At 43.2% G+C, this 27,402-nt stretch overlaps 1 protein-coding gene across 4 annotated transcripts in view; it reads right to left on the reverse strand.

The window, feature by feature from the left end:
* LIG1 (DNA ligase 1) overlaps window positions 1-22,488 on the reverse strand; it is a 54,332-nt gene extending 31,844 nt beyond the window's left edge. For 3 of the 4 annotated variants that reach the window (XR_015691381.1, XR_015691382.1, XR_015691383.1), the window contains exons 1-7: window positions 21,998-22,488; window positions 21,324-21,553; window positions 21,135-21,251; window positions 20,726-20,827; window positions 20,459-20,575; window positions 20,141-20,371; window positions 19,963-20,057 (exon numbers count right to left, since the gene is read on the reverse strand). Coding sequence is in view for 1 of the 4 variants with exons in the window: in XM_087681818.1 (XP_087537944.1) it covers window positions 19,963-20,057; window positions 20,141-20,371; window positions 20,459-20,575; window positions 20,726-20,827; window positions 21,135-21,251; window positions 21,324-21,553; window positions 21,998-22,451 (1,346 nt within the window). In the remaining 3 variants the exon portion in view is untranslated. The remainder of the gene's footprint in view (window positions 1-19,962; window positions 20,058-20,140; window positions 20,372-20,458; window positions 20,576-20,725; window positions 20,828-21,134; window positions 21,252-21,323; window positions 21,554-21,997) is intronic. The other variant, XM_087681818.1, reaches the window with a different exon arrangement.
* Between the last annotated feature and the right edge of the window lie 4,914 nt (window positions 22,489-27,402).

Below are 27,402 nucleotides of genomic sequence, written 5' to 3' on the forward strand. Positions count from 1 at the left end.
CTAGAAATTGTTGCACAGCTGACTGTTCTGACGTTGATAGTAATATCGGGACCATTAGTAATTGCTTTATTAGCGGTTAGAAAGGGGAATTTGTGATTCTGGAAGATCAATTCAATAATAGGGATGGAGACCTCGCTCGCAATTTGTGGAATCTGAAGAATGTCCATTAAGTGGGGGGGTTTCCCCCACACACAATGTCTTCCATGTGCTCTACCCTCCTCTATGATGGCTCTTAGTGTGAGGATATGGTCAAGGGTGCAGAACCCCCTCCTAAACCCTGCTTGTCCTGCTGCTCAGTGTTGGTGTTGCTCTGCCCACTTGCTCAGCTCGTGGTCCAGTATGAGAGAGAAGGTTGACAGAGAGGGAGAGGCGAGAGAGAGAGAGAGAGAGAGAGAGAGAGAGAGAGAGATGAAATGACATGAGATGCTTTATTAACGTCTACAAGAGGCCAAAATGACCTATGAGACCAACAGTTACCAAACAAACCACCAAAGGTTTTAGTAAAAGATTTATGAATTTTGTTATGGTTTTGTTTGGCATTGCTAAGACTAAAGTAGCTACCGATGGTACATTCACTAATTCCTGTACTCTCAGAAGGTACATTAGGCCAAGCTATCCTCTGGCCTAGTTTTATTAGCAATGTGTACTAATGCTTTGGGTTGGGTGGTGCAAAATGAGCTGTGAACAAAGGTAAAATCAATACGATTAAGCTACTTGATGATTCTCAAATGGTGCTAAATTTATTTATTGATGACACTTACATATTGTGAAAAATGATGGGACATCAATTAGAAACATTTGGAACTGCTTGAATACCTTATGTATGGCCTTTGGCTCTAGGATAAATCATAACAAAAGATGTATGAGGAGTCTAATCAAGCTTCCACCCCCTTTCTTGGTTGTTTGATCAAGGCTACAAAATCACCACCACCACCACAACAACAGCAGTCAACAACCCAAACCACCACCAACAACAACCACGCCCAAAAAAAACCCCCAAAAAAGTACTTGTTTTTTTGTACGAATCGTACAAATTCGTACGGTGCGGTACGGTACGAACCGTATAGTATGAACCAATTCGTACTACATACGAGTGCAACTATGGTCGGACATTATGGGGCAGTCCGCAAGTTTTAGGCCAAATCCGCGCCAGTTTTGAGACTGGGGGCTATATATAGCAGTCCCCCCCATCAGTCCCAAACATTGTCTTGCAGATTTCAGTACATTCTCCCTCTATTCCCACTCCAGCATTGGTGCTACCACTGTTTCCAGCCTGACTTGGTGCCCTCACTAACGCTCCGGGCTGCATGCAGGGACTGGTCAGTCCACAGCTTTGTATTCAGCATTCATCTCAGTCAGTGCAGATTTTCTTCCTTCACTGCCTGCTTTCTCTCTTTCTCTCTGTGTGTTCATGTTTCTTCTTCCATTGCACACTCATATAGTATCATCGCCAAACTGAGAGCACGGAAGAGATCCCCTTCTTCTACTGCTGCCATACCTTCACCATCAGCAAGGCAGTCATTCCTAATGGTCTCCCACATTGCGTTTGCTTCAAGCAACCCCTTCTATGGCTGCCACGTCACCATCCTCTCCTTCCTGTTTGCATTTCCAACAAGGCGGCCTCATCTACAGCTGGGCAACACTCCTACTGGCGTTTTGCTATTCTGGAGGTGTTCTCGACCACTGGTGGTCCTTTTCTTGCTGGCGACTGCATTTCATTAGTTTCTTGTGTTTGGCGGTCTGATCAGTGACTAGTGACCCCTCTGGTGGTTATCCCTCGGCATCGACAAACTTTGTTTGGTGTTTGCAGATTTGGAAGATGTCTTACCAGTTTTCAAGCTTCGATGACTTAGAGGATGAGCTTCTTTCTCATCATTCCTCTGAGTGAAGACGGGATTATCAAGAGTTTCGTGATCGACGACAGAGGAGTCTCCTCGTACCTGTCCTTCTTCCGTCCATGCATCTCAAAGGGTACCCTCTACCGTGAAGGTTCCATCGACAAAGACTGCTTCAAATGTCCGTATGCCTTCCTTGATTCCCTCGATTTAGGTGCCCATACTCCTTTCCTTTTCGAAGAAAGACAAGTTGGATGGTTCCAACTTCTTCCTCTAGTCGTGCAAAGTGGAGTGCAACCTCGACATATTTGACCTATGGGAGCTTGTTTCTTCAACCATCGATCGTCCCCCGATGGATTCTTCTGATGGGACCTCTGTGGACCGTGCAGCCTTGTGGGATCAGCTCAACTCTCGCACCCATTCCTTTCTCTTTATGAGTCTTCACGACTCTGTTCTTGTTCATGTTCACCGGTTGACCACCGCAACGGAAGTGTGGAAGAAGCTTGTCTTTTTACCAACATAAGACATTCGCCCACAAGATCTCTCTGGAGAAGAAATTGCGGATGCTCGGTCTTGATGATTCTTCTTCTATGAAGGAGCACATCACGAAGATGAAGGATGTGCGAGGCGAGCTAGCCTCTCTTGGTCGGGTGATCTCTTCCGAGGATATGGCAACGATTCTCTTAACTTAGCTGCCATCACCTCGTTTTGATGTTTTCTATACCAACCTCATCACCTCGAGGACCTGCAAGAAACTCCTATGGGATGAACTTCCCCCGCTTGTCTTGGAGGATGACGAGCGTCTCAAAGAGGTGGGTGCTATTGAGAAACCCTTTACCCGCAGTTTGCATTTTTGTGTTTTTGTGTTTAGGGTTTGCAGCCCCCAAAAGGGGCGCCATCCTAGACTAACTATGCCTATTTATAAGCCACTCTCTCATTCATTCCTCACGGCTGATTCATTCAGTCTGTCACTTCTTCTCTCCAACCTCTCCACTACCCTCACACCCCTTCAGGAGGACATTGTGGTTTGTGGTTCGTGGCTGTCTTCATCATCTTCCTTGTGCTACGACACCCTTGTTCCCTTGTATCACATTCACTCCATGATTCAGATCTTCATCATTCCATTCATAAGAGTTTCTTCTCTCTTCTCTTCTCTTCTCCTCTCCATGTTTGCTGAGTTCACTATGTGTTCCTCCCCGCAAACCCTACTGTCTCGCTGGTACGTCATCTTTTGACATGGTATCAGAGCTAGATCTGCTCAAACAACATTAAAGATTCTCCACTCCAATGAAGGCAAAGACCGGATCTCGTTTTTGCAGGTTTCAGGTGTTTCCAACTTGCTGCCCACACCCCTTTCGCAGAGGGCATCGCAGTCTCAGCTGTTCCTTGTTGTTATCTACAATATGGCGCCTGTTTCCAGCCTTCCACCTGCAGTTTGCAACTGTTTACAGCAAAGCAACTGTTGCTGATTACTCTCCATTCAAAAAATAATCTCGTTTTTGCAGATTTCAGGTATTTCAACTTGCTGCTCATGCCCCGGACGCGGAGAACATCGCGGTCCAAGCTGGCCATTGCTGTCCATAACAGTTCGGTGCATGTTTCCAGCCTACCACACACTCTTCCAAGCTGATTTCAACATATTGACTGCTGCTGCTGTTTTTTCCTACGTTTTTAGTATTTCTCTCTCCTCACCTGCGTTTTTCTACTGGCTGCAACCTCTTACTACTGGTTGCATCCTCCTCCCACTGGCAACTCACTTCCAACCCTTCCACTGCCCTTCCACCCCTTGAGGCAGACATTGCGGTTCGTGCTTCACACTGCCCTCACAACCCTTGAGGCGGACATTGCGGTTCGTGGTTCATGGTGCCTGACCTCTTCCTTCTTCAACAAGGCACATTGGTATCCATGGCTTCTTTACCAATAGATGACCAAACTATTGGACGCTCCTATTGTGGCATCACCGGACACACCAATGATGCTTGCCGACTTCAACCTTTGCTCTCCACCCCCCCAAAGTATATGCATCTTTCACCAGCCACTCCTTGTGCCACCTCTCCTTCTAGGCCACAGAGATCGTTCTACATCGGCTATGAGAGTACTATGCTCAAGGCAATAAGACGCATCCGATGCGCACTAAGTCCTTTCGAGCACATGGAGGATCGATTGGCGCTACAACCTTCTGGAGATCGTCACAATGCCAGCGGCAATCTTCTCCCACTTATTTTCAAGTACAGTGGCTTCCACGACCTACAGATCTGCAATCTGCTCCATTGAGAGATACTGATTGTTTGATACCATCTCCTCATTAGTCCGCTCCTTCGAGAGACAATGGCTGCTCGACTCCTTCCTCTTCTTCGACTACCCAGTCCGCTCCACTAAGAGGCATCGACTATTGTCCACCTCTTGCTCATTCTGAGCCCCACCCTTCCCCACCCTCGACTACTCAGGTTTGAGAAGCTACCTCTTGGGGCTCTTCAACACCCCAGATACCTTCTTCGACACAACCGTCGGCACTTCATCATCAGACATTTCGGAGTCCATGATCCATGAGTTTTTGGATTCCCTATCTACTTTAGAGGGGAATTCAAAGAGGAATGTTATTTCTTTTGCCCTCAGAGGGGACATCTACTTCTTCTTCGACTTTAGCAGGGTCCCCTCCACCTCCCACCTCAAAGGGGAAACCTACTCCACATGAAGTTCTTCACCCATCCTCTACTTTCTTGGGGTGGCTGTCTTCGACCAATCATCTCTTCTACTGATACCCAAGTGTTAGCAGATTAGTCAACTCATGGTTGAGTCTAGACTTGTGGTTCAACAAGCTAGGCACAAAGACATTTTAGGCATTTTATTTGCCATTGTTTATTGTGGATTGGCATTATTTACAGCCAGTCGGCCAATATTTAATGCTGGCCGACTTGTCATATTTTAGGCATTTATTTTGGCCTATTTATTGTCAGCCTCCCTCCTCCACAATCATTCATCATTGGACAGTTCTTGGAGAGAGGGAGCAGGTGCCAATGCCTCCACAACCGATGACTCACATTGTATCTGTATTGTCTCATGTCTTGGTATATGGATTCCATTTCCTGAGCATATATCAAAGTTCTCATCTGTATTGTGTTATCATTTTCTTTTCTTTTGTCTTGTGTTTAGCAATTTATTTCAGCACATGTTTATGCTTCCACAACTACACCACCTCTGACATGGTATCAGATTTCAGGATTTGTGTTTCTGCTGTGTTTTCTTGCTGATTTTAAGACTGTTTTCCCTTGTGCTGATCAAGCGACTGCTGCTCCTACCAAGCGCCCTGTTTTGCCTCCGTTTTTTGCTGATGTCAGCATCCATACAGCCTGCACATCTATTTCAACCTGTTTTGATGTTTCCCGCTTCTCCTCTTGGTTGGGCGCTTACATTATCAAGCCGTTTTTACTGTTTTCGACAGTTTTTTATTGATTTTTAGACTTCTTACCACAACTTGTCTTATTTTGATCAGATTTTGGGTTATACTGTATGTGAGCTCTTGTTTTTTGCACTCGTGGTTTGGCTGTGTTTCCCCTCCAAATCCCTTCTCTTCTCTAGTTCTCTTCTAAATCCTTTACAGATGGCTGCTCCATGCACATCCACTGATGCTACGCTATATGGAGATTCCCGTGAGGCTTTTGCAGCTTTAGAGAGGGGTTCGAAGACGAAGACATTGAAGGCCGAGTGTTACCACTGTGGCAAGAAGGATCATTTAAGGAAGGACTGCAAAGAGTTAGTGGCTTCAAAGAAGAAAAAGGAGCAGAAGATGAAGCGGGATGCAGACTCATCTGATGAGTCATCATCTGCCTCAGATTTCGATTCTGATCCTCCGGCCAAGGCGAAGTCCAAGGCGCGGAAGGGATCCTCTTCTTCGAATCGTGGAAAGGGCTTCATGGCCCCTTCCACAGCCGCTTTCTAGTGGTGATGATGCGGTCATCCCTCACAACTCTCCAGTGCCAGAGGTTGAGTCTAGACTTGTGGTTCAGCAGGCTGGGCATAGAGACATTTTAGGCATTTTATTTGCCATTGTTTATTGTGGATTGGCATTATTTGTAACCAGTAGGCCAGCATTTAATGCTCGCAGACCTATCATATTCTAGGCATTTATTTTGGCCTATTTATTGTCAGCCTCCCTCCTCCACAATCATTCATCACTGGATAGTTCTTGGAGAGAGGGAGCAAGTGCCAGTGCCTCCACAACCAGTGACTCACATTGTATCTGTACTGTCTCGTGTCTTGGTATATGGATTCCGTTTCCCGAGCATACATCTGAGTTCTCATCTGTATTGTGTTATCATTTTCTTTTCTTTTGTCTTGTGTTCAGCAGTTTATTTCAGCACATGTTTATGCTTCCACTGCTGCACCACCTCTGACAAGGATCTTCAAGTACCACCTAGATCGGGACCTCGGAGGTTCAGCCGCAACTTGTTGACGAGGCCTTCGTATTCCTTCCAGCATGGATGCATGGAGCTAGTGGCTTCTCTCCCAACGTTGAGCTCCAAGTTCTCCAGTTCACTCTATCTACCGTTCTTTACTGCAGGTTCCCTTTCCAGTGGAAATCTTAGATCTTAGGGATCCTCTACATCTTCTTCCTCCTCTTCTCTTCTTGCCTTGGTCACTTGGTCAGCATGGAGCCACCTCCCGAGATCGAGTGCGGGCATATCCTTATGGTTCTCGGCACCACACAAAGTCCGACATTCCTCCTATGCATTGCATGTTTTCATCATCTTTGTACTAGGGCGCTTGGGCAAGTGAACAATTTCCCCACAAGGGACACTGTCTATGTGGCACCTACTGCATGAGTATTCTTCAGCATGTAGCATTGCACCTCCACCTCACTCTTCTCTTGTTCCCCTTTTTGGGCTTACGAGGAGTTGTTGATAAACGCTTCACCCGCAATTTGCGTTTTTGCGTTTCTGCATTTTGCGTTTAGGGTTTGTGTTTAGGGTTTGTAACCCCCAAAAGAGGCACCATCCTAGACTAACTATGCCTATTAATAAGCCACTCTCTCATTCATTCCTCACGGCTGATTCATTCAGTCTATCACTTCTTCTCTCCTTTGGATGTGATACTTTTTGTCCATGTGGACAATAAGCAAAGGAAAACGAAGCTCGACTCTAAGTCAAGACGGCTTATCTTCATGGGCTGTAGCACGACCACGAAGGGCTATCGGCTCTACGACCCAACGACATGGAAGATTGAGGTGAGCAAGGATGCGATCTTCAATGAGGCTTTAGCTTTCGAGGATCCAATTAATGGTTCTCTTACAGGTGCTTCTTCGTCATCGACGGACCCTCCCCCACCTTCTCTCCCTTCTCTTCCTTCCAGGATGCCTCTTAGCACCCCTCCTTCAGTTTCCCCCCCTCCTTCCTCTATATCCTCTACTTCAGCTTTCCATCCCCCTGTGGCGGATATTACTCCTTCATCGAGTACTTCCACCCCTTCCGCCTCCCCTCAAGCATCTTCTAGGAATCCACAACCGTCCGATGGGAAGCCGCCATGAAATGAGCATCTACCTTCCCTTGGTGAGAGGGAGTCCCTTTCTCAAATAGGTGTTTTGCAAGTTTCGGAGGCTACTCGGTCTCCCTCGCAACAGCAAGAGTCTCTTCGGATTCCTTTGAGGTATCACCAACTCATGCAGGATTCAGGTGTCACTCACTTTGCTACTTCTTCTACAGGTCCACGTAGATCAGCCCGATTACAAGCCCAATGGAATAGTTCACTCTGTGTGAACTATGCCCTTATGTCACAAATTCTTCAAGATTCCGAGCCTTCCACAGTTGAGGAGGCTCTTGCACAAGATGTTTGGCGACAGGCTATGCAGGCAAAGCTCGATTCCATCGAGCGAAATCAAACTTGGGAGCTTGTACCGCATCCCACGAAACGGAAGGTGATAGGTGTGAAATGGGTCTTTAAGACCAAGTATCTTGCAAATGGTTCCTTGGACAAGTATAAAGCTAGGCTTGTTGCCAAGGATTTTGCACAGCGGGCAAGTTTGGATTACTTTGAGACCTTTGCTCCTATTGCTCGGATGTCCACCATTCGAGTTATTTTGGCTCTTGCAGCTCACCGCTGTCGGCCTGTTTACCAAATGGACGTCAAGTCAGCCTTCTTGAATGGCGTCCTTGAGGAGGAGATCTATGTTTCACAACCTCCACATTTTCTTGTGCAGGGGAAGGAGAATTGTGTCTACAGGTTCCAGAAGGCCCTTTATGGCCTGCAACAGGCTCCTCATGCTTGGTACCAGAGGATTGACCACTTCTTTCTACAAAGTGGTTTTCAACGCTCCGATCATGAACCCAACCTCTACATCTAGGTTGTGGGTGACCTTCGTGTTTTGCTGATCTTGTATGTGGATGATCTTATTATTACAGGAAGTGACACTCAGCAGGTTGGAGCACACTCGGTCTATTCTATAGCAAGAGTTTGACATGACTGATCTCGAGATCCTTCACTTCTTTCTTGGATTGGAAATCTATTAGATGGCACAAGGCATCTTTGTCTCATAACACAAGTACATCTCCGAGCTTCTTTCGAAGTTTGGTATGGCCGCATGTTGGCCTCTTTCATGCCCCATGGACCCAAAGTCCAAGATTTTGGCAAATGGAGTTCCCCTTACTGATCCCACCCGTTACAATGTCTTGTTGGCTCACTTATCTGGCTTATTCACACTCCGCCAAATATCTCTTTTGTGGTGGCTCTGTTGTCTTCTTTCATGAAGACTCCTACACAGGATCACTAGAGGGTAGCTTTGCATGTCCTTCGGTATTTGCAGGGGACTCTATCCTATGGGATCATGTATGGAGATGGGACCACTCTTTCTGGATGGAGTGATTTTGATTGGGCAGGTGATGTGGATTCCCAACGATCCACTAAAGGTTATGCTTTCACCCTTGGATCCAATGTTGTCTCTTGGAGCAGCAAGAAGTAGCCTAGTGTGGCACTTTCTTCTACAAAGACTAAGTATCAAGCCTTATGTTCGACTGCTATGGAGGCAGTTTGGCTCCGTCGTATGATGGCCGAGATTAACTTCCCACAAACAAGACCTACAGAGCTGCGCATGGACAACCAAAGTGCTCTTGCTCTGGCAAAGAACCCGGTGTTTCATGCTCGCACAAAGCACATTGAGCTTCACTACCACTATGTTCGAGAGCGGATTGTGGATTCAAAGCTGGCGGTGGCCTACTATCCCACGGCTCACGAAGCCTTTGTCTCAAGCTTCTTTGCTTCATCACATGCAGAGTTAGGTCTTCAAACTCTCCCAAGATCTGAGAGGGGGCGTTAGCCTATCTTGGCCAATTGGTCAGCTCCTGGGTGTAGGCAGTTGGCCCATTTTATGGGCGGGTCGGGCATTATGGGACAATCGGCCAATTTTAGGCCAAGTCGGCCAGTTTTGAGGCTAGGGGGCTATATATAGCAATCCCCCCCATCAGTCCCAAACATTGTCTTGCAGATTTCAGCACACTCTCCGTGCTACCACTATTTCCAACCTGATCCGGTGCCCTCACTGATGCTCCAGGCTGCATACAAGGACTTATCAATCCACAACTTTGTATTCAGCATTCATCTCAATCAATGCAGATTTTCTCCCTTCACTTTCTACTTTCTCTCTCTCTCTCTTTGTGCCCATGTTTCTTCTTCCGTTGTGCACTCACAGCAAGTGCATTACTCTCTAACCTCTGGCCTTGCATGGGGAATCCCCCTCTTGCATACTATACCGCCCTCCTCAATTGCTCAAAAGCATGAATACCTATCTTGTGTTGATGAGTCGCTTCCTTCTCTGAAGGAAACAACGACTGGAAAGAAACCACCTCCACATTTTGATCCAGTTCTACCTTTTCCAATTATCCCTAAACACAAACCACCTTCCAATACCAATAGTCAATCTCCTTCTTTTTGAAGGAAAAGAAAAGAGGTACAATTATACCCCCACAAAGACCCTCTTGGTACTTGCCTAAAAAGAATAGGTTTTGTACATCTTACCAGAAACTGGACCTAGGCCATGTAAATGACAATTGTCACTCAAAGGCCAAGGGTCTTAGACCCACACCCAAAATCACATCATCCCCAACTGAGTGTGTCACGAGGACATGAAATTTTGAGATGCTCTAATCTTGCCAATAACATTTGATTAAGATATTAATCAAATGTGCAAGGTTGTTTAGCAATGTGATGCCCATGATCAACCTTCCTCCTTGGATAGGGTGGTAAATAACCTAATTTAACACTAATTATAACAAGCATAAAATCCATATAAATTAAAAATGTAAATATTCTCACTTTAATCTTGGACATTCAACACCTTGTTGGCCCCAAAATTGGAGCCCCTTGTAATATTTCTTCAACTTTTACTGCAAATGGATAGAGTACAGCTGAGATCCTTTGACCTCACTTCAGAGATCACACGAAAAGCAAAAGAGAACAACTGATCGTCACAAACATGCTTTGCAATTTGCAAAGGGCGATTATGTATTGCTGCATTTTAAAAAGACTAGCCTCAAAAAGATAAAAGGAAGAGAAATATTGTATCCAAAGGTGAGTATGAGATACTATGGGCCTTTCCAAGTGTTCAAGAAGATCAGTGATATGACATATCAACTGAAATTACCTCCACATTGGCGGATACACAATGCCTTTCATGTCAGTTTGTCAAGGCCTTTTCATGTCAACTTATGATCAATTTGGCATGAATATTGCCTCAATTTCGAGACAAAAATTCTCATGAGTTTCAACTTAGTTTTTGATTAGTTTGAGAGCCGTCTATGGTCAATTTGAGATCAATTTTGCATCAGTTTTTTGCATTAGTTACTGATCTGTTTTTTAAATCACTTTGTGATTAGTTTATGATTACATTTGCAATCAGTTCTCAGATTAGAAAGTGATCAGTTTATGCTCATAATACGCTTTATTGTGGTTCTAAAGTCTAAATTGTTAAGAAACATGAGTTATGGATGCATCCAATGGGTTTCTAGCAATATTCTCGACTAGTTTTCAATTTTATGTTGTGTATATACTAGCTAGAAATTTTCAGCAAGTTTGGGGCATATAGCATGGTTGGACAACAATGGCCAATGTTATAACTATGATGCCTTATGGAAATTCTAGTACAATAGGCTTTTCCTTTGGCACAATGCAATGCAATCGAGGATGATTGCAAGGATTTCAAAGAAATGGTCTATAACAAGGACGTGAAATTTTGAGATGCTCTAATCTTGCCAATAACATTTGATTAAGATATTAATCAAATGTGCAAGGTTATATAGCGCATGTGATACACATGGCAGTTATTTCATGATAACAGGCAAAGGACCCCAAGAATGCAATGAGTGTCAAAGGCAAAAGTTGTAATAAGTTATGCCTAACACATACTAGGTGGTACCCGGTGTCAGAGTTGGGCCTAGACCAATTTATTGGCCACTAATATCACTGGTGACATTAGAGACTAGGTATTAATTAATTAATTAATGTCAATCTAAGGGTCAATAACTATTCAAGAATACTTGGAAGACCAATTGGCCTAGTCAATTTAATTATTGGTTTTTGGTGAAATTAATTATTTGAGAACTATAATAATTTTTACATTAATTTTTAAAATTAATATTCTAAAAATTAATTTAATAAGCTAGATAATGCTGAAAAATGGGATTAGAAGGCTACCACTTAGCAAAACTTACCCATGCAAGTGGAAAAAACGTTTTTAGAGGCTAATGAAGCCTATTCTAGCCATTGTGAGAGAGGAGGTTGTTAGAGAGCAAGAAGAGGCTGCTCATATGATTTCCAACCACCAAGGATCAATCCTACAACAAGTAACAATATGTGGTGGGAGGGACTAGAGGTAGGGTTGGCAAAGGGGTGGTTACGATCAAAGTGATTGGAGAGAATGGTAGAGTTGTAGTGTTGTGCTAGGAGAACTAAGGTGGTGGACAGCCAGCTAGGTGATTGAGGATGCGAAGAGAGATAGGGAGAAGGATGTGTCCAAGTGGGGCAATGACTAGGTGTGTGGGCTAGAGTGGCTTCACAAGCTGGAGAGGGTGGAGCTAAAGATAGGTCAGAGAGATAGGTAGGAGGAGGTGTGGCATGTGGGATAATGACTAGGCATGCGGGCTAGAGTGGCTTCACAGGTAGGAGAGGGTGGAGCTGAAGGTAGAGTAGGGAGTAACAAGTGACAAGGCAATACCACGTGGTGCCCATAGGCCAAGGGACGTGGCAAGTAGAGGCCAGCCAAGGCAAAAACAGTGCGAATAGTCGCCTTACAAGCAACGGGGACAAAAGTATCATGAAAATCAATGCCTAGGCATTGCGCAAAACCTTTAGCAACACGGGGAGCCTTGTGCTTGTCCAAAGAACCATCGCTAAGATACTTGGTCTTGAAGACCCACTTGACGCCAATCACCTCCTTGTGAGAGGGACAAGGCACAAGAGACCAAGTGCCATTCCTCTCAATAGCCTCCAACTCAGCTTCCATAGCCTGCCGCCAATGATCAGACTACAAAGCCTCCTTCGCTGAAGTTGATCCTACATAGCACGTGTCATCAAACAATAGTTAGCACAAACAAGCTCCGAAGAATGTGCCTGATTCCTCCATGACCTCCACGTTCCATCCTGGGAAGACCCCCTCGATCCCTGAATCTCAGAGTGTGTCACGGTCCCAACGAGGAGGAGAACAAGCCTCTCCCTGTCGCTCTCCATCTACTGAAGACTCGAGTACATCGACCGGCGGAAGCTCCTCGTGGATAGCCGGTGGAAGAGAAGATCTCCAAGGACGGGGTGCTCCTCACCCCTTCTCAGTGGCCGGAACTTCCACGAACTGCACATCTCGGCTGGTGTAGACATCCCACTCGACAGGACCAAACAGACGATAACCTTGGGACTGGGAGCTGTAGCCAACAAAAACCTATTGTCAAGAAGTCGCCTCAAACTTGTCACGTTGCGTCTTCGAGATGTGCACATAGGTGCCACACCCAAAGATCCTGAAATAAAAGGCATCATGCTTAGTCCTAAAGCCTCAAAAGGTGTCATCTTATCAATGACTGAAGTGGGAGATCAATTGAGGACGTGAACTGCAGTAGCCACTGCCTCGGCCCACAGAAACTGAGGTGTCTGTCGGTGCTCCATTATGGTGCGCACCATCTCGATCACACTTCGGTTCTTCAGCTCCAAAATGCTATTCTCTTTAGGAGTGTTGGTATTAGCAAACTCCTTGTGAATGCCCCTATCTACACAAAAACGAGTAAACTCATTAAACATAAATTCACCGCCCTTGTCTGAACGCAAGGTCTTCAGTCGCCGGCCAGATCGGTTCTCAATAAAAAGTTGATCCTTGAAGTGAGAGCCTCTGACTTCAAAGTCAAGAAATAGGCCAATGTCATCCTGTTGTAGTCATCTACGATCAACATGAAGTACAAGCTCCCTTTCAAGAACTCGGTCCCCATCGGGCCACAAAGACCTGTAGATACAAGCTCCATAGGTGAAGTAGACCTCGAAGCTGTGTTGGAAATTGCATCCCAATGCAATTTTCCATGAATGCAGGTGACACATGACTGATAGCTCACCACTATGTCCGGCAAACCTCGGATAAACAATCCTCCCAACGCCTTCCAAAGGTACTCACAGTTCAAGTGGCCAAACCAAGCATGCCATAGCTCAAACCGTGTCTGAGAGGTAAGAAGAAGAGAGGTAAGAGCTGTAGAGGACTTCAATTTGTAGATGTCATTCTCCTCATACCCTGCAGAGAGAACCTTCCTCCATCCACGATCAAGGACTCCAACAGTATCACTGTCAAACTTCACCAAGAGACCAAGAGAACAAATATTATGGACCGAAAGCAAGTGATACCCCAAGCTTGACACATGCAACACCTCGGAAGAGTGGATACCACCATATCCATTTGGAATAAGCTGCATCTCACCCCTCACAGCAATAGACACAGAAGAGCTGTCTCCAATGAGAATCTGCCCACACGAAGGTTGCAAATGGACAACACCAACAAGAGAAGGAGTCATGTGCCATGAGGCACCACTGTCCACGATCCACTCTCGAGCCTGGGAGGCTGTCATCGTAGCATCAAAAGTCTTCGGTGTAGAGTCCTCAATGACCGCTAAGTGTAGAAAAGCAACTGATGAGGGTGCAGCCACCGCTCCAAAATCCTTTGTGTCCTTCTTGATGTCCTTGTCTTTGTCGGGGCAATCCTTTTTCCAATGATCGGTCTCACCACAAATATGGCAAGTCCATTCCTTCTCCTTGTCCTTCTTAGATTTGTTGTCCTCCTTCTTATGCTCCTTCCCCTTCTTCTGAGAGGCTTGACCAACCAAAGCCTCCGATTTGGAAGCATTCTGTCCCTTTAACTGTTCCTCTTGGTCCAAGACCATAGGAATCAACTCTTCCCACAGAAGAGTCGACTCCCGCCCTGATGCAATAAGAGCGCAATAAAAGATACCGAATCATGGCGGCAACTGGGACAGTAAAGTGATCACCATGTCTTTGGAGGAAATAGGCTTCCCGCAGTTTGAACTTGCATCTGAAGCTACCGAAGCTTGTTGATGTGTTTCCAAAGCAAAAAAGACTTATTCACATACAAGGTCTGTATCTGCACCTTCAAAGAAACCCTCTTCATCAGGGTCATCCAGTTGTACATCTGGTCGAGCTCCAGCCATATCTCTTGAGCCACTATCAAGTGCTCGATGTGAGCTATCATGGTTGTAGTGCAAGACAGAAAAAGAAAAGAACGAATCCTGGCATTCAGTTTGTCCCAATGAGACTGGGCCTTGGTCAACTCCGCACAAGCACTGGAAGAGGGTTTGGACTCATCTAGCACCGAGGGCCAATTAATCTCCTCCAACACAAGCTCCTCCAGATCATAAGACTCTAGTATGCCCAACATCATTACCCGCCAAACGCGGTAATTGTCACCATCAAGCTTATGATCCAATGGAAGCGTCGATAGGACAAGCACCTTCCTGTCCATGATCGTCTGGAACTCCAAATCAGCCTTTGTAGACATGTTCACCTACAATGCCTGCACAAACGCAAAATCAATCCCCCTTTGACTATGTAAACACAGCTTGTTAGGGCTGGTTCCTCCGCTGCCCAAACCTTCTTCACCCGCCGGAGGCAATGAAAAGGTAAAATCTGCAATGGAAGGCCTAAAACGCAGCCTTCCTTCCCTTCGAACAGCAATAACCTGCAACAAATTCACTAGTTAACTCCTTTCCCGCACGCCCACGCTCGCTTCAGCCTTGAACTGATGCGCAGCCCTCCCGCCTGCCCTCGAATCTTGGAAACGCAGCCTTGTGTCGCGCTGAAATCTCCTCTTGAGATAGGTTCAACGCTCAGTCTGTCTGTCTTCACTGCTTTGATACCATGTCAGAGTGCGGCGATGCAAAAGCATAGGACAAAGACTAAGAGTGAGTGAAGAGAGAGAGAGAGAGAGAGAGAGAGAGAGAAGGAAACAATGTAAACACAAAAAATCTGTAGTGTAGTATGTTATATAAGAGTGCAGAAATATACACGGGGACAGAGAAAATATATGTGTGTCTCCAACTTGATGACCTCGATCTTTCGTCCGAGCACAGTCTGTCTCAGCCAACAGATCTCAAGATCAGAACCTGAATGAATGACTAAGTATGCCACCAACTGGCTATTTATAGCCATAAAATAAAAAATGCATGCACCACATCAGCTGCAGTAAATGCAGCCAACTGAATAAAATAATGATAAAACAGTCCGCAGCCTGCACTGTCCGATTGCAGCTTCTAACGTGGCACTATACTACCTATTGCTAACGTGTCCTCTGCCTACCCGAGAAAACATGTTGTACCAAACCCTAACTGTGCAAAAACCCTCACACAGCCTGTCCAGGGGATGACTACCTCTAACAAATCCCACGAGACAGGTATAGGTTTGCGGCTACGAGGGGAAAAGAGATGCGTGTGGCCACCCTCTTCAAAGGGGAAGGGAAAGAATCTCTCTCTCTCTCTCTCTCTCTCTCTCTCTCTCTCTCTCTCTCTCTCTCTCTCTCTCTCTCTCTCTCTCTCTCTCTCTCCTTCTTCTTCTCTCTCTCTCTCCCACGGCAGCCAAGGGGGCAAGAGGTGGTAAGGCCCTCCTTCGCTCAAGGGGGGTGGATAAGGTGGCCTCCCTACCCGCTTAAGAGGGGGGAGGTTTATATAATAAGGAGAAGGGGTTTATTATTAGGGGGGTGATGGGCCGTGCCCTTGGCATAGTCGTCGTTAACTCCACTCCATCCTTGTCATTATCGATGGCTCCCCTCGACGCCTTCTCGCCACATCATCTTCCACGTTGACTTACCCCTCCCTCGTCGACGTCGTTTGTTCCTCCCGCCTCGGCTTTCTCATCAACCTCCTTCCCCTTGCCACCTGTTCGGCGACGGCTTTTGAAAGGGGGGGGAGAGGGGTATTACAATAACTTTTGATATTTATCCTCAACAATGACCTCCCTTCCCTTTTGTACCTCCCCTTTTCATTGTATGATTAGAATCATCTTTATCCTCAACAATATCCTCCCTTTCCTTTTGTACCTTCCCTTTTGCACCTCACCTTTTCATTGCATGATTAGAATCATCTTTGTAAAAGGACACTTAGGCAAGTGAACAATTTCCCCATGAGACTAAGTGGCACCTTGCTACATGCGCATTCTCATCATGTAGCATTACTCTTTGCATCTCATTGTGCCGAGCACTCCTAAGTGAATCCTGAGTTGTTTCCACCAATAGTTCTTTCTACCACCTTACCACAACACCTTCCTTACGTCTTCACCTCTTCCCTCACCATCGATACCCTTGACTGGTCAAGATAGCTTGTTTGTTTTGTAATGCGGTGGATCTAACCATCCTTTTTAAATTTTAATTCTTCGCACGAGACACATTTACTTAACAGACCACAAACCATTTATTCTCCCCACAAAAGAGGAAAAAAAGAAATATTCAATTTGGTTCCATCTCTTTTTGCAAGTCCTAGTAGGCCACTAGGCAACCAACGAGCACCCTTTGTCCAAAGCCTTGGCCTCTCTAAGGTGATCACTTAGGTTCACTTGGTAAGATAACCACTACCTATGTAATCTTGATAGGCCATTGGGCAACTGATATGCACCCTTTGTTCAATGCCCTCGCTACTTTGGGGTAAACATGGGCTTGAGCTTTTCTTACATCTTCTCGGCTCCAATTTTGGGCTTTTGTTGGGGATGGGGGGGGGGGGGGGAGGGGGAGGAGGAGGGAGGCCACGTTTTGAGCTAAAAAAGCATTACATATTGATTAGCTCTTTAAAATAGCCCCTTACCAAAAGTTTCATTAAACAGTATGCAGTCCCAAAGAGTTTGTGTCCCATAACCAAAACCCTAATTTGGAAAGATCCTTTCACATAAATAGACAAGCTCGCTAATGTTCACCATTCAACCCATTCTTGTTTTACAAGTTTCCACATTCAACACCTCCTCGAGTGGAGATCCAACCTTTACAAATTGCTGCTACATCATCATCAAACCCCGCCTATCCATTATTGCCACTCACTGTTTCTAGCTGTTAGTGATTGCTCTTACAACCCTAAACAGTTGCATTTCAGGTTCTACAAGGCACCTTGCTATTTACCCATCTGCTACATATCAACCAACTGGTGTTTTCATCAATGCAAGCCCATTCAGCATTCGACACAACTTCGTCAACTCTCACCTTGCTGCCTACAATCTCGATGACCTACATTTACCGATTTCCAACCTCCACACTGAAGTGTTTAGGATTTTCATGCTTGAAAAATAAAACTAGGAAGGTTTGACTACAAAGTGGGAAACCATTTTTGAACAATGCTTAGATGCCTCCATGTTGAACTCTCTTCTAAACACTCCTTCCATTTACCAAACACTCTCGATAAACAATATTCCTAGTTTATCTACAATGAATGCCTAAATTTCTTTCAAGCTCATGTGGAAGGGATTCCTTTTGAAAGAATTCCAAAATCTCATCTCTTGAGACAAGATCATTAAATTCACCTAGCTTTTTGTTCAGCTTACTTACATGAAGAACTAGATGTATCTTACTTGTGGCAAGAACTTGAAGCTTGTACGTGATTTCACCTATCTTCTCGAGTATTGTGAATGGATCACAATACCTAGGAGATAGCTTTGGACATTACCCGATTTTCATGGTTTCAAATTGTTGAGGCACCCTTAGATATATTTGCTTTTCTTTCTCAAACACGAGATCTTATGTGTGGGTCAACATAGGCTCTGGCTCTATGATGTGCTTTCCTAAGGCTACTTTGTGCAAATTTTAGCATTTCACTTTCTGTCTTCTAAGAAAACTTTGGTTATCTAAACCTTCTTCGTTTGCTGATTATCCGTCATCCTTCTATCTTCTAAGAAAACTTTGGTTATCTAAACCCTCTTCGTTTGCTGATTATCCGTCATCCTTCTTCCTAGACATGGCCCTAAAAAGTGACATACTCTCTATCCCAACCCAAAACAATATTTTTTGGTAGGCCATGCAATCGGTGTAGGTTCTTGAGAAACAATCTAGCTGCTTTTGGAGTTTTAACATCAAATGAAGTTGGAACAAACCTAAAAATTTTGGTCCATCTATCCACAATTGCCCACACAAAGTTCCGTCCATTCTACGTCTTAAGGAATTCCAAAAAGGGTGGAGAACTCCCAGCTTTAATCTTTTAGCCCTATTGATATGGCTCCATTACAAACAATTACGTAATTAAGGACATTCTTATACATTGCAAGTTGATAAAACTCCCTTTTAACAAGTCTTGTTAACTCCCTAGAGTCTTGCATTAAATTTATCATTACATCAAACATTCACAAGTATCTGGTGCCAAATTCTCACTCTTTTGAGGCACATACTTACCTTTTTTGAGCAAATAGCAATCATCTATGGGATAGTTCTTCCACTTGAATTCCTCTTGAACATCATATGATGTTTCTTCTTGGGTGAAGGCCCTTTCGTTTGGATCCCCTCTTCCAATAGTCTCCCAAACTTTAGAAAATGCAAGAACTCACACTTTGCCTTAATGGATTCACACAAATCAAAAGTGAACCGAATAAAACTCAATTCATTTATCATGGGCATTTTTACTAAGGGAATCTCCACATCAAATTTTCCTCAAAGGAGTTTTGCCCATCTTGCCTTACAAGCCACTTCATGTTTATTGGATCAAAGACAATCATCACTTTGAGAACATACGAATAGCTCTGCTACTTTTTTCAAAGCACATACTACTATGTACAACTCTCTCCCATAAATAGAATAATTCTATTGTGCATGGTCAAGTTTCTTGCTCTCAAAAGCTATTGGGTGACCTTCTTATAACAAACCACACCTATAACAAAATTACTTGCATCACTTTCAACCACAAAAAGTTTATTGCAATCCACTACATTTTAAGGTTGGAGCTATAGCAATAGCTACCTCTAGCTTTTACAAAAACTTCCATTTTAAGCTTTTCCCCATTGAAGTGTTTCCCTTTTCTTTAAGCTGCTCGGTTATCGGAACAACTATTTTGACACTATTCCCAATGAATCTACAATAAAACCTAGATAACATAGGAAGATCTATAGCTCATCCAAGTTCCTCAGAGGTGGTACTCATCAAATCTAGAAGCACTTGCTGAGCACTCAAGTTGCCCTTTGGATGCTCGGCACAGGTGCTTCTAGATTTTGCCTACAGTTTTTTTAATCCTCATTAAAGTTATTTCTCTATGGTAGCAACAAAGTTGGTGCTATGCAAACTCTCACATAGAAGACTATTTTTTGTCACTTGTTCAGAATAATCCTTACTTTGACAATTATGGCCTTCTTGTGCTCATGAAATAATGACACTAGTTTCTTTAAAAAATCTCTCCCCTAAGATCCATAAGTAGTGACAACACCATGTCACATTTTCCACGGGCCAGCATGATTAGCTTTTAAGAAAAACACCTCATCAAGTATCCAAAGTAAGCTATAAAACATCACAAGCTTAGAAAAGACATTATGTGTCACAAGCTTAAAGCCATGCCTTTTTGACAAATTGAATTAATCTTGAAAGTTTGAAAGTAAATTATCATCTACAAAAACTGTGAAAAGCTCTTTACTGGTGCCTTATGAAAGTTCTTACTTGACTACTGCACTCGACACATCTGGAAATTTTCCTGTGGTACACTCTGCATTTCTACTGTATATCTCGACTGAACCATCCTCTAAATAGTGAATCTGAAAAAGGTGCTCAGCATGAGATATTTGTCTTTCGATCACATGATTGCAAAAGGATGAAGCATCATGAAACAGAAGTTTACTTGTGCCCGTTCTCCATCATACTTATACTCGCATGTAAAGACCACATCTTGAAATTTATCAAGAATTTCTGAAAAACTTTTCGTTGCCTTTGCCAGCATAGGCCCAACTGGCACACCCGGGGTAAAATGGCAAACTGTACTCAACTTCTGAATACCAACATCCAGAAGTGCTGGCACTATCTTATCAAAATCAGGTAGGACAGAATATGTCTGCTTCATTATTTGTGCAGCCTGGCCATTCGACACAATAGATGATCTAAGTAAACTCAATATCAGTGTCAAACATCCTGCAAGTAATGTATAGCTAGCAACTCTTACCTCCTCCATACGTCCAGGAAGCTGAGCAGCTGGCACAGGAGGTTCTTCAGAAAGGACAGTTGCATGTGCCAATGCAGCTAGAACAGTTTGTTCTGCAAGACCAATCCGCAAATTCCCCTGATGCAGTGGTAGTGCATCAGTTATCAGACTCAGAATGAGGCCTTAAGTCTTATACGTACCATTTAGCATTTAAAGTTGCCACTCTCATTTCCCATTCCTCTCAGCTCTTACAGGCCATATATGTGAAGCTTATAAGCTTATAAAAACCTGTGCAATACGGATAAGATACAGTGGCTCGCAATCCATAGCCGCAACAAGTAATGACTTGAGTTTGATTCTCCTATTTTCTTGAGAATTCTTCCCTGCTTCCTGAAAAGAATCCAAAAGTGCATTGATTTTAATCACATCAATACTAGAAAATTTTCGACCAAAATACTACAAAGCCACCACTGACGCAATGTGCCAACTCAGTTCCACAGCCTTTCCAAAAGAGTCAATCCAGGGTTTCAATGATTAACGTGTCCAACAGATTATTTCAATCCATTCAGATTTGCAGTTTCTGTGAACACAGTTCATAAACCTTGCAACCTGCAGCCTCTATCGCAAAATGTAATGCTTTGCATAATTTACAAGTTTTCATGTAAACAAATTACATGTTTTATGTGAAGTTACTTGCTTTGGCAATTTCCTTGAAAGTATTGCGGACTTTCACACAGGTCAATGCAGCAGGTTTCCTCATTAATCTCTGTGTCGTTCGGCAAGCTTTTGCTACAAGCCCCAAGTCTCCCAATGCCTACAATAGCATAAGTTATCAAACATTGAACAGGGCAGGGGAAAAAAATGGGCACCACTTCATGATATATACCTTCAGCTGACTCTTGACTTGAGCCTCACTCTTCCCAAATGTTTCGGCAATAGTTTTTATAACAGCAGCATCCCCAATCCCGAGTTCTACTCCATGATGTGCTGGTGCAACTCTATTTGCAGTAAGGTAGACAATTGGCAGCAAATCTGCTGGTGTTGTGGCTATGACCGTTCGGAAAATATTTGTAAGGATGTCTGTCATAACAATCCTTCCTGACTCACCTGATATCACTACAACAGCCTCCAACAAAATTTGGAACTCAGAACAGTGCAGAAGACATTCAAGTTTTAAGCATCATAAGTGTGAAACAAATGTGATCTGGCAAAGGGTTTTGCAGCACACCCAATAGCTTATGAGAACTGCAAAGTGGAGGGGGATAAGACACAGGCGTGAACTTACGATGAGGAGTTACTTGCACTCGTGCATGAGCCTACTTACGAGTTCAAAATAATCAAGCCTACTAATGACTTCTGCATAGGCCTATATTGAAGTGCCCACGGATTACATGATATGGTGACATCAAGTGGCGACAATTATAAGCATTTGTAAACCGAATCACAACTGCCAACTCTGGACTGTCATTACATCGTATGCAAGCCATTGCAACACTACTATCTGAGTAAACTTTGAGAGCTCTAAGCTCAATTGTCCATGAATTTCTGCAGCAGACTTACTGTCAAAGCCATGTGCGAGGAATGAGAAGGGGACAGGCTCGCCACTCTTCCAGAAAGCGACCGAGGCAGGCTGAAAATCGTACTGCTTCCTCGAGAGGTGAGCCAGGCGATCGCTGAAGGAGGGCTCCACCACGGCCAGTGAGAGAGATTTCTCTTCTGTCTTGACGATGGCGCCATCCGTCTCTGTCACTTTATCGATCTCCATACCTACGGCCCCTGCTGCGGTCTGCCGCGTGTCTCCTGGCTGGTCTTTCTCTTTCTTTGCTGCTGCGGCGGCGGCGGAGACGTGGGAGGCGGGGGGGCGACCATTGGCTTTCTTGGAGCGGGCGGCCTGCATGAGGAAGTCGTGGACGGAGCGGGAGGCGGACATGGCGGGCGGGCGGTGCGGTCGACGGAGCGGAGAGAAGGCCTGGTGAGCGGAGGGAAAGAAGGACCTTCCCAGCAACAACAGCATTTGGGAATGCTAATAGGAAGGCTTTCAATGACGATGGCTCGATCGATTCAACCAGCTGTTTTTCGCGGGTTTGAAGGCGGGAGCGTGACGGACACACCCGCACGTGCGCCCTCGTCACTCGACCTTTGTCGTCCCATTAAATTAATACTTTCTCACGTTTATACTCGTGAGTCGTCCGCATTTATTTTAATTTTTCTTAATTAATAATGCTCGGTATATCTTATCTCAATCTTGATGTATCTATATCTATCTATACTACTACTTATTGTATGGTTTCTTGAGGCTACATGCAAACTTGACATTGTTGAATGGCAGAAGTACAATTTTCTTGGAATTTAAAATCTTTAAATTTTAAATTTCTCGCAATGTTCAAAACCATAAGAGAAAGCTTTCAGCATTTCAATATGGCTTCAATGGCAAGTGCATAGAGACCCATAGATCTCTCTCTCTCTCTCTCTCTCTCTCTCGTTTTTGAACTAAGTGACGATGGAGGCTCAAGAGTTTTTGTTCTTCTTTATCATTCATTCTCAACTAATCCACCACACAAGTATCGTTATAGATACATTTTGACCCTTCAGAACTCTTCACACACAATCTCTACTTTATTTGTGCATGCATAGGATATGACTTATCCTATGTTTTATTTCTCAACACTCCCTCTCAAGCTCAAAATGGGTTTACAAATATAATATCCCAAGTGCACTCCTAAAGTACTCAAACTTCTCCTTACCTAATGCTTTGGTAAAGATGTTTACGACTTGGTCGTTGGTTTTGACATGTACCAAGTCTATCTCTCCATCTATGACCTTCTCCCTGATGAAGTGATAGCGTGCTTCAATATGCTTCATCCTTGCATAATAGATTAGATTCTTCACCGACATGATGTTGCTAATGTTATCACAATACATGATAACTCCACCATTTATCTCTATCCCTATATCAAATAGTAATAATCTCAGCCATGTCTGCTCACATGCTACCAATGCAATACCTCTATACTCTGCTTCTGTGTTAGATTGCTTCTTGCTGTTCTAACTTACCATGGCCAAACCAAACGAGAATGCATGGCCACTAGTGATCTCCTATCATCCCAGTCTACATCTGTATAACCAAACAATGTAGGCTTGATCCCTTTCTCATAAAACAAGCCAAAGCTAAATGTCTTTTTCACATATCTCAAGACTCTTCTCACTCGATCCAAATGTGACTTGCATAGTTTTTGCATAAATTGACTAATGACTCCCATTGAGTGACCCAAGTCAAGTCTAGTAATGTTTAGGTAGATTAGGCTACCAACCATCTTCTTAAACATAGTGACATCTTCCACATACTAACCATCATCCACCATCTTAATATTTTGATCCAAAGGTGTATCCACTAGCTTACATCTTGTCATTCCATACTTCTCTAGCCTCTCCACTGAGTATTGTCTCTGCACTAACCAAACTCTATGTGAAGTATCAACCACTTCAATGCAAAGAAAATACCTCAATAAGCCAAGGTCTTTAATCCAAACCGCATGTTTGAGCATAACCTTTTGCAAATAACCTTGCCTTGTGTCTCTCCAATGAACCATTAGATTTGCACTTGACTTTGTATACCCATTTGAAACCAGTTGCCTTCTTGTCACAAGGCAACTCAACTAGTTTCCATGTCTTGTTCTTCATCAGTGCATCCATCTCTTCATCCATAGCATTCTTCCGATATTTGTTTCTAACTGCCTCTTCAAAACAAGTGGGCTCAACACGCTAAACATAAAATACCATATATGCATAATGCATTTTCATGAAGCCATTATATGTCAATGTATCCACTAGATGCCTCACTTTATCTGATCTCCTCAACTACAGTGCATCTAACAGTGTCTTAACTATTATTGCATGTGATGGAACATACTTTCCTACATTCTTTATCCCTAAACTTATTACATGTGGTATGCCAAACCCATCATCCATAGACTCATCGTCAAAACTTTCACCCATAGGCTTCTTCTATTGTGCAATCTTTGCTCTCTTTTGTGCACTTCTCATGCTACCACTCCATGGACTATAAGACCACTACTTTCTTCATGGTCTTTAGGTCCAAACATATCCTCAATATGCTTATTTCTTTGACTATTATTTGCTACAATTTTATTTGTATATCCATCATCATCACTGCTCTCACACACATCCATGTCAATTGCAGTGTCAAGGAATACCAATACTCATACTCATTAGATCTTACATCCCTACTTATGTGAACCTCTTTAGTGATAGGATTATAGCATCTTAGCCCTTATTCTCATCTGGATACCCAAGAAAAATGCATTTTATAGCTTTTAGTTCCATCTTCTTTCTCAAATCATCAAGGACGTGTACATAACATACACAACCAAACATCCTAAGGTATGCAACTGTAGGTATCTTGCCATACATCTTCTTATATCAAGACATATGATGCATCAAAGTTGTAGGTGTCTTGTTCATGATATGGATTACAATATGTATTGCCTTAGCCTAACAAGACAAGGGTATATGCATTTGATTTATCACTGCTCTTACTACATCTACAATAATCCTATTCTTCCTTTCTGCCACACCTTTTTTGCTACGATGTACACATGCATGTAGCTTGTCTTTTGATCCCATGGTCTCTCAAATAGTAAGACAACTCATTTGACATATATTCTTTACCATTGTTCAATCTGAAGCATTTTAGATGACCCCCAATTTGCTTTTTTGCCATAGACTTAAACTCCAAAAACTTTTCAAATGCTTCACTTTTGTGTTACACCCATGTCATCTTGCTAAATTCATCAATGAGAGTGATATAGAATCAACGTTTCCCACTTAAAGAGACATTTTGACATGGACCCCAACTATCAAAATGTACCATTTCCAAATGACAGCTGCTCACTCTTCCCCCTCTTTGGAAATGGGAGTTCAAACCGCTTGCCAAATTGACAAGTCTCACATATATGATCATTATTTACATACCCAAACTACAGAAGTCCATGAACCACATGTCTAGACTACATTGGTCTAAGCTTTTGTAAATTCACATGTCCAATCCTTATATGTCATCGTTCTAAATCTTTATCTTATCTATGCCTTGTCTCAACATACATAGAGCTTTAAATGATGGGTCTTTTAACCACAAGCAATAAGTTTGCCAAGTCTTCCATTTCTGAACTCCTCAATGAAACAACCATACTTGTTGAACCTTACTTACAATCCTTGATTAGCCCTTTAACCAACTAAAGCCAATATTTTAGGGATAATAGATACATATAAGACATCCTTAAGCTTATTTTCAATCCCATCTCTAATCACCAAAGATACACTCTCAATATGAGTTATCTTATGCAATGTGTCATCTCCTATATATAGCCACATACTCTTCAATTTGGATTTACTACTTTCTATCGAACCATTTTGCATGGTGAGTTATATGGTTTATAGCACCTAAATCTAAAAACTAACCATCCTTTCTAGGAGGGTGTGTCATATTGCCAAGTACATGCTCCATGGCAAAGAAATGACCTCTAGGTGATAAACCACCTCTTGAACCATAGCCACCACCACTATGTCTACCTCCATAGTGCCCAAACTGTATCCTTCATCAATCCCTAAACATAACATTTTGTTTATGAAAGCACACTCTCTCAAAGTGACCAAACTACCCACAATAATAGCATGCACCGTATCTTTGTGGACTAGAGCGTCCTCTATCTTTAGAGTAGGATCTCCCCCTTCCCCTAGGCATAAAATCACCACATCCAAAGGTACTACAACCTCATTCAAAGGTGTCTCCATGACCATAAGATGATCCTCTGACTCTAGATGAGCTACCACAGCTTTGTTGATGATAAAGCACACTATCGTGGTTCGTATTCTTTCCATCGCTAGATGCATTGAGACCCAACTTGATCGCTTTCGTAAGAAGCGAAGCAATTAACTCAATCAAGAATAGAGCCTCCCCTTGCAGAAATGGAGGTATCAAGGGACTTGTATGCTAGTCAAAGTCCATTTAGAGTGACAGATACAAAATCATCATCATCAATTGGTGCAATTATTAAAGCAAGATCTTCTACAGTCTATTTTATTTTTGCCACATAATCGTTGATGCTTCTATTTCCTTGCCATGAATCATGCACTCTTTGCTTTACCTATATTTTCGTAGCCTCTATACATGTTCCATACATATTTTTAATGACTTTCTAAGCATCTTTGCAAGTATTTGCCTCTTTAATGTGCGAAATCAATGTCTCCGATATACATATAGATATCCAATGCAAGACTTTCCCATTTTTGCCATTCCAATCCTTGTATGCCTTTTTTTAATATTCAGTGGGGCTCATCAGGTAATTTTGGATATGCATATTCACCTACAACAAGGTCCCAAAGACCTCTTCCCTTCAAGAAATTCTCCATATGGCATGCTCGTATACTATAGTTGTCCCTCGTCAAATTGTCACCCACAATTTGCATAATCTATGCACTTTGCACCATTATGATGGCTACAAATTCAGTGTTAGACTAGGTATATATAGTGTGTCAAATAAATATCCAAGCATGTGAAAAAAACTGAGCATCAATCAATCAAAATCAAGACAATAAAGCATTCAAAATCCCTAATAAAATACATATAAATTGAGTTTCATAGCAATTAGTGTCAAAAACATGTGTCCAACTACTATTAGATGTACCCATGCATCATGCCCATATGTCAAACATTGGTTGCTTAAAAAAAACCAGTGAAAATGTGGCTCAAACGGTGCCCATATGACCCAAAAAGCATCAAAACACAGGTCTAAAATCGATCAATTTCCCTACTGTTTTATACAAATTTTTTCATACCAACAATGAATTCCTAGAAAAGCTCCACCCACAATAATTTTCATGGAAATTTCCTAACATTTTTCCATTTCAAATTGGCACCCAAAGATGGCATAAAATCACTCTTTAAG

Source organism: Lygodium microphyllum, chromosome 7 (assembly GCF_053477565.2).
Source record: "Lygodium microphyllum isolate KBCC chromosome 7, Lygodium_microphyllum_v1.1.10, whole genome shotgun sequence".
In the NCBI taxonomy this organism is placed as follows: domain Eukaryota; kingdom Viridiplantae; phylum Streptophyta; class Polypodiopsida; order Schizaeales; family Lygodiaceae; genus Lygodium; species Lygodium microphyllum.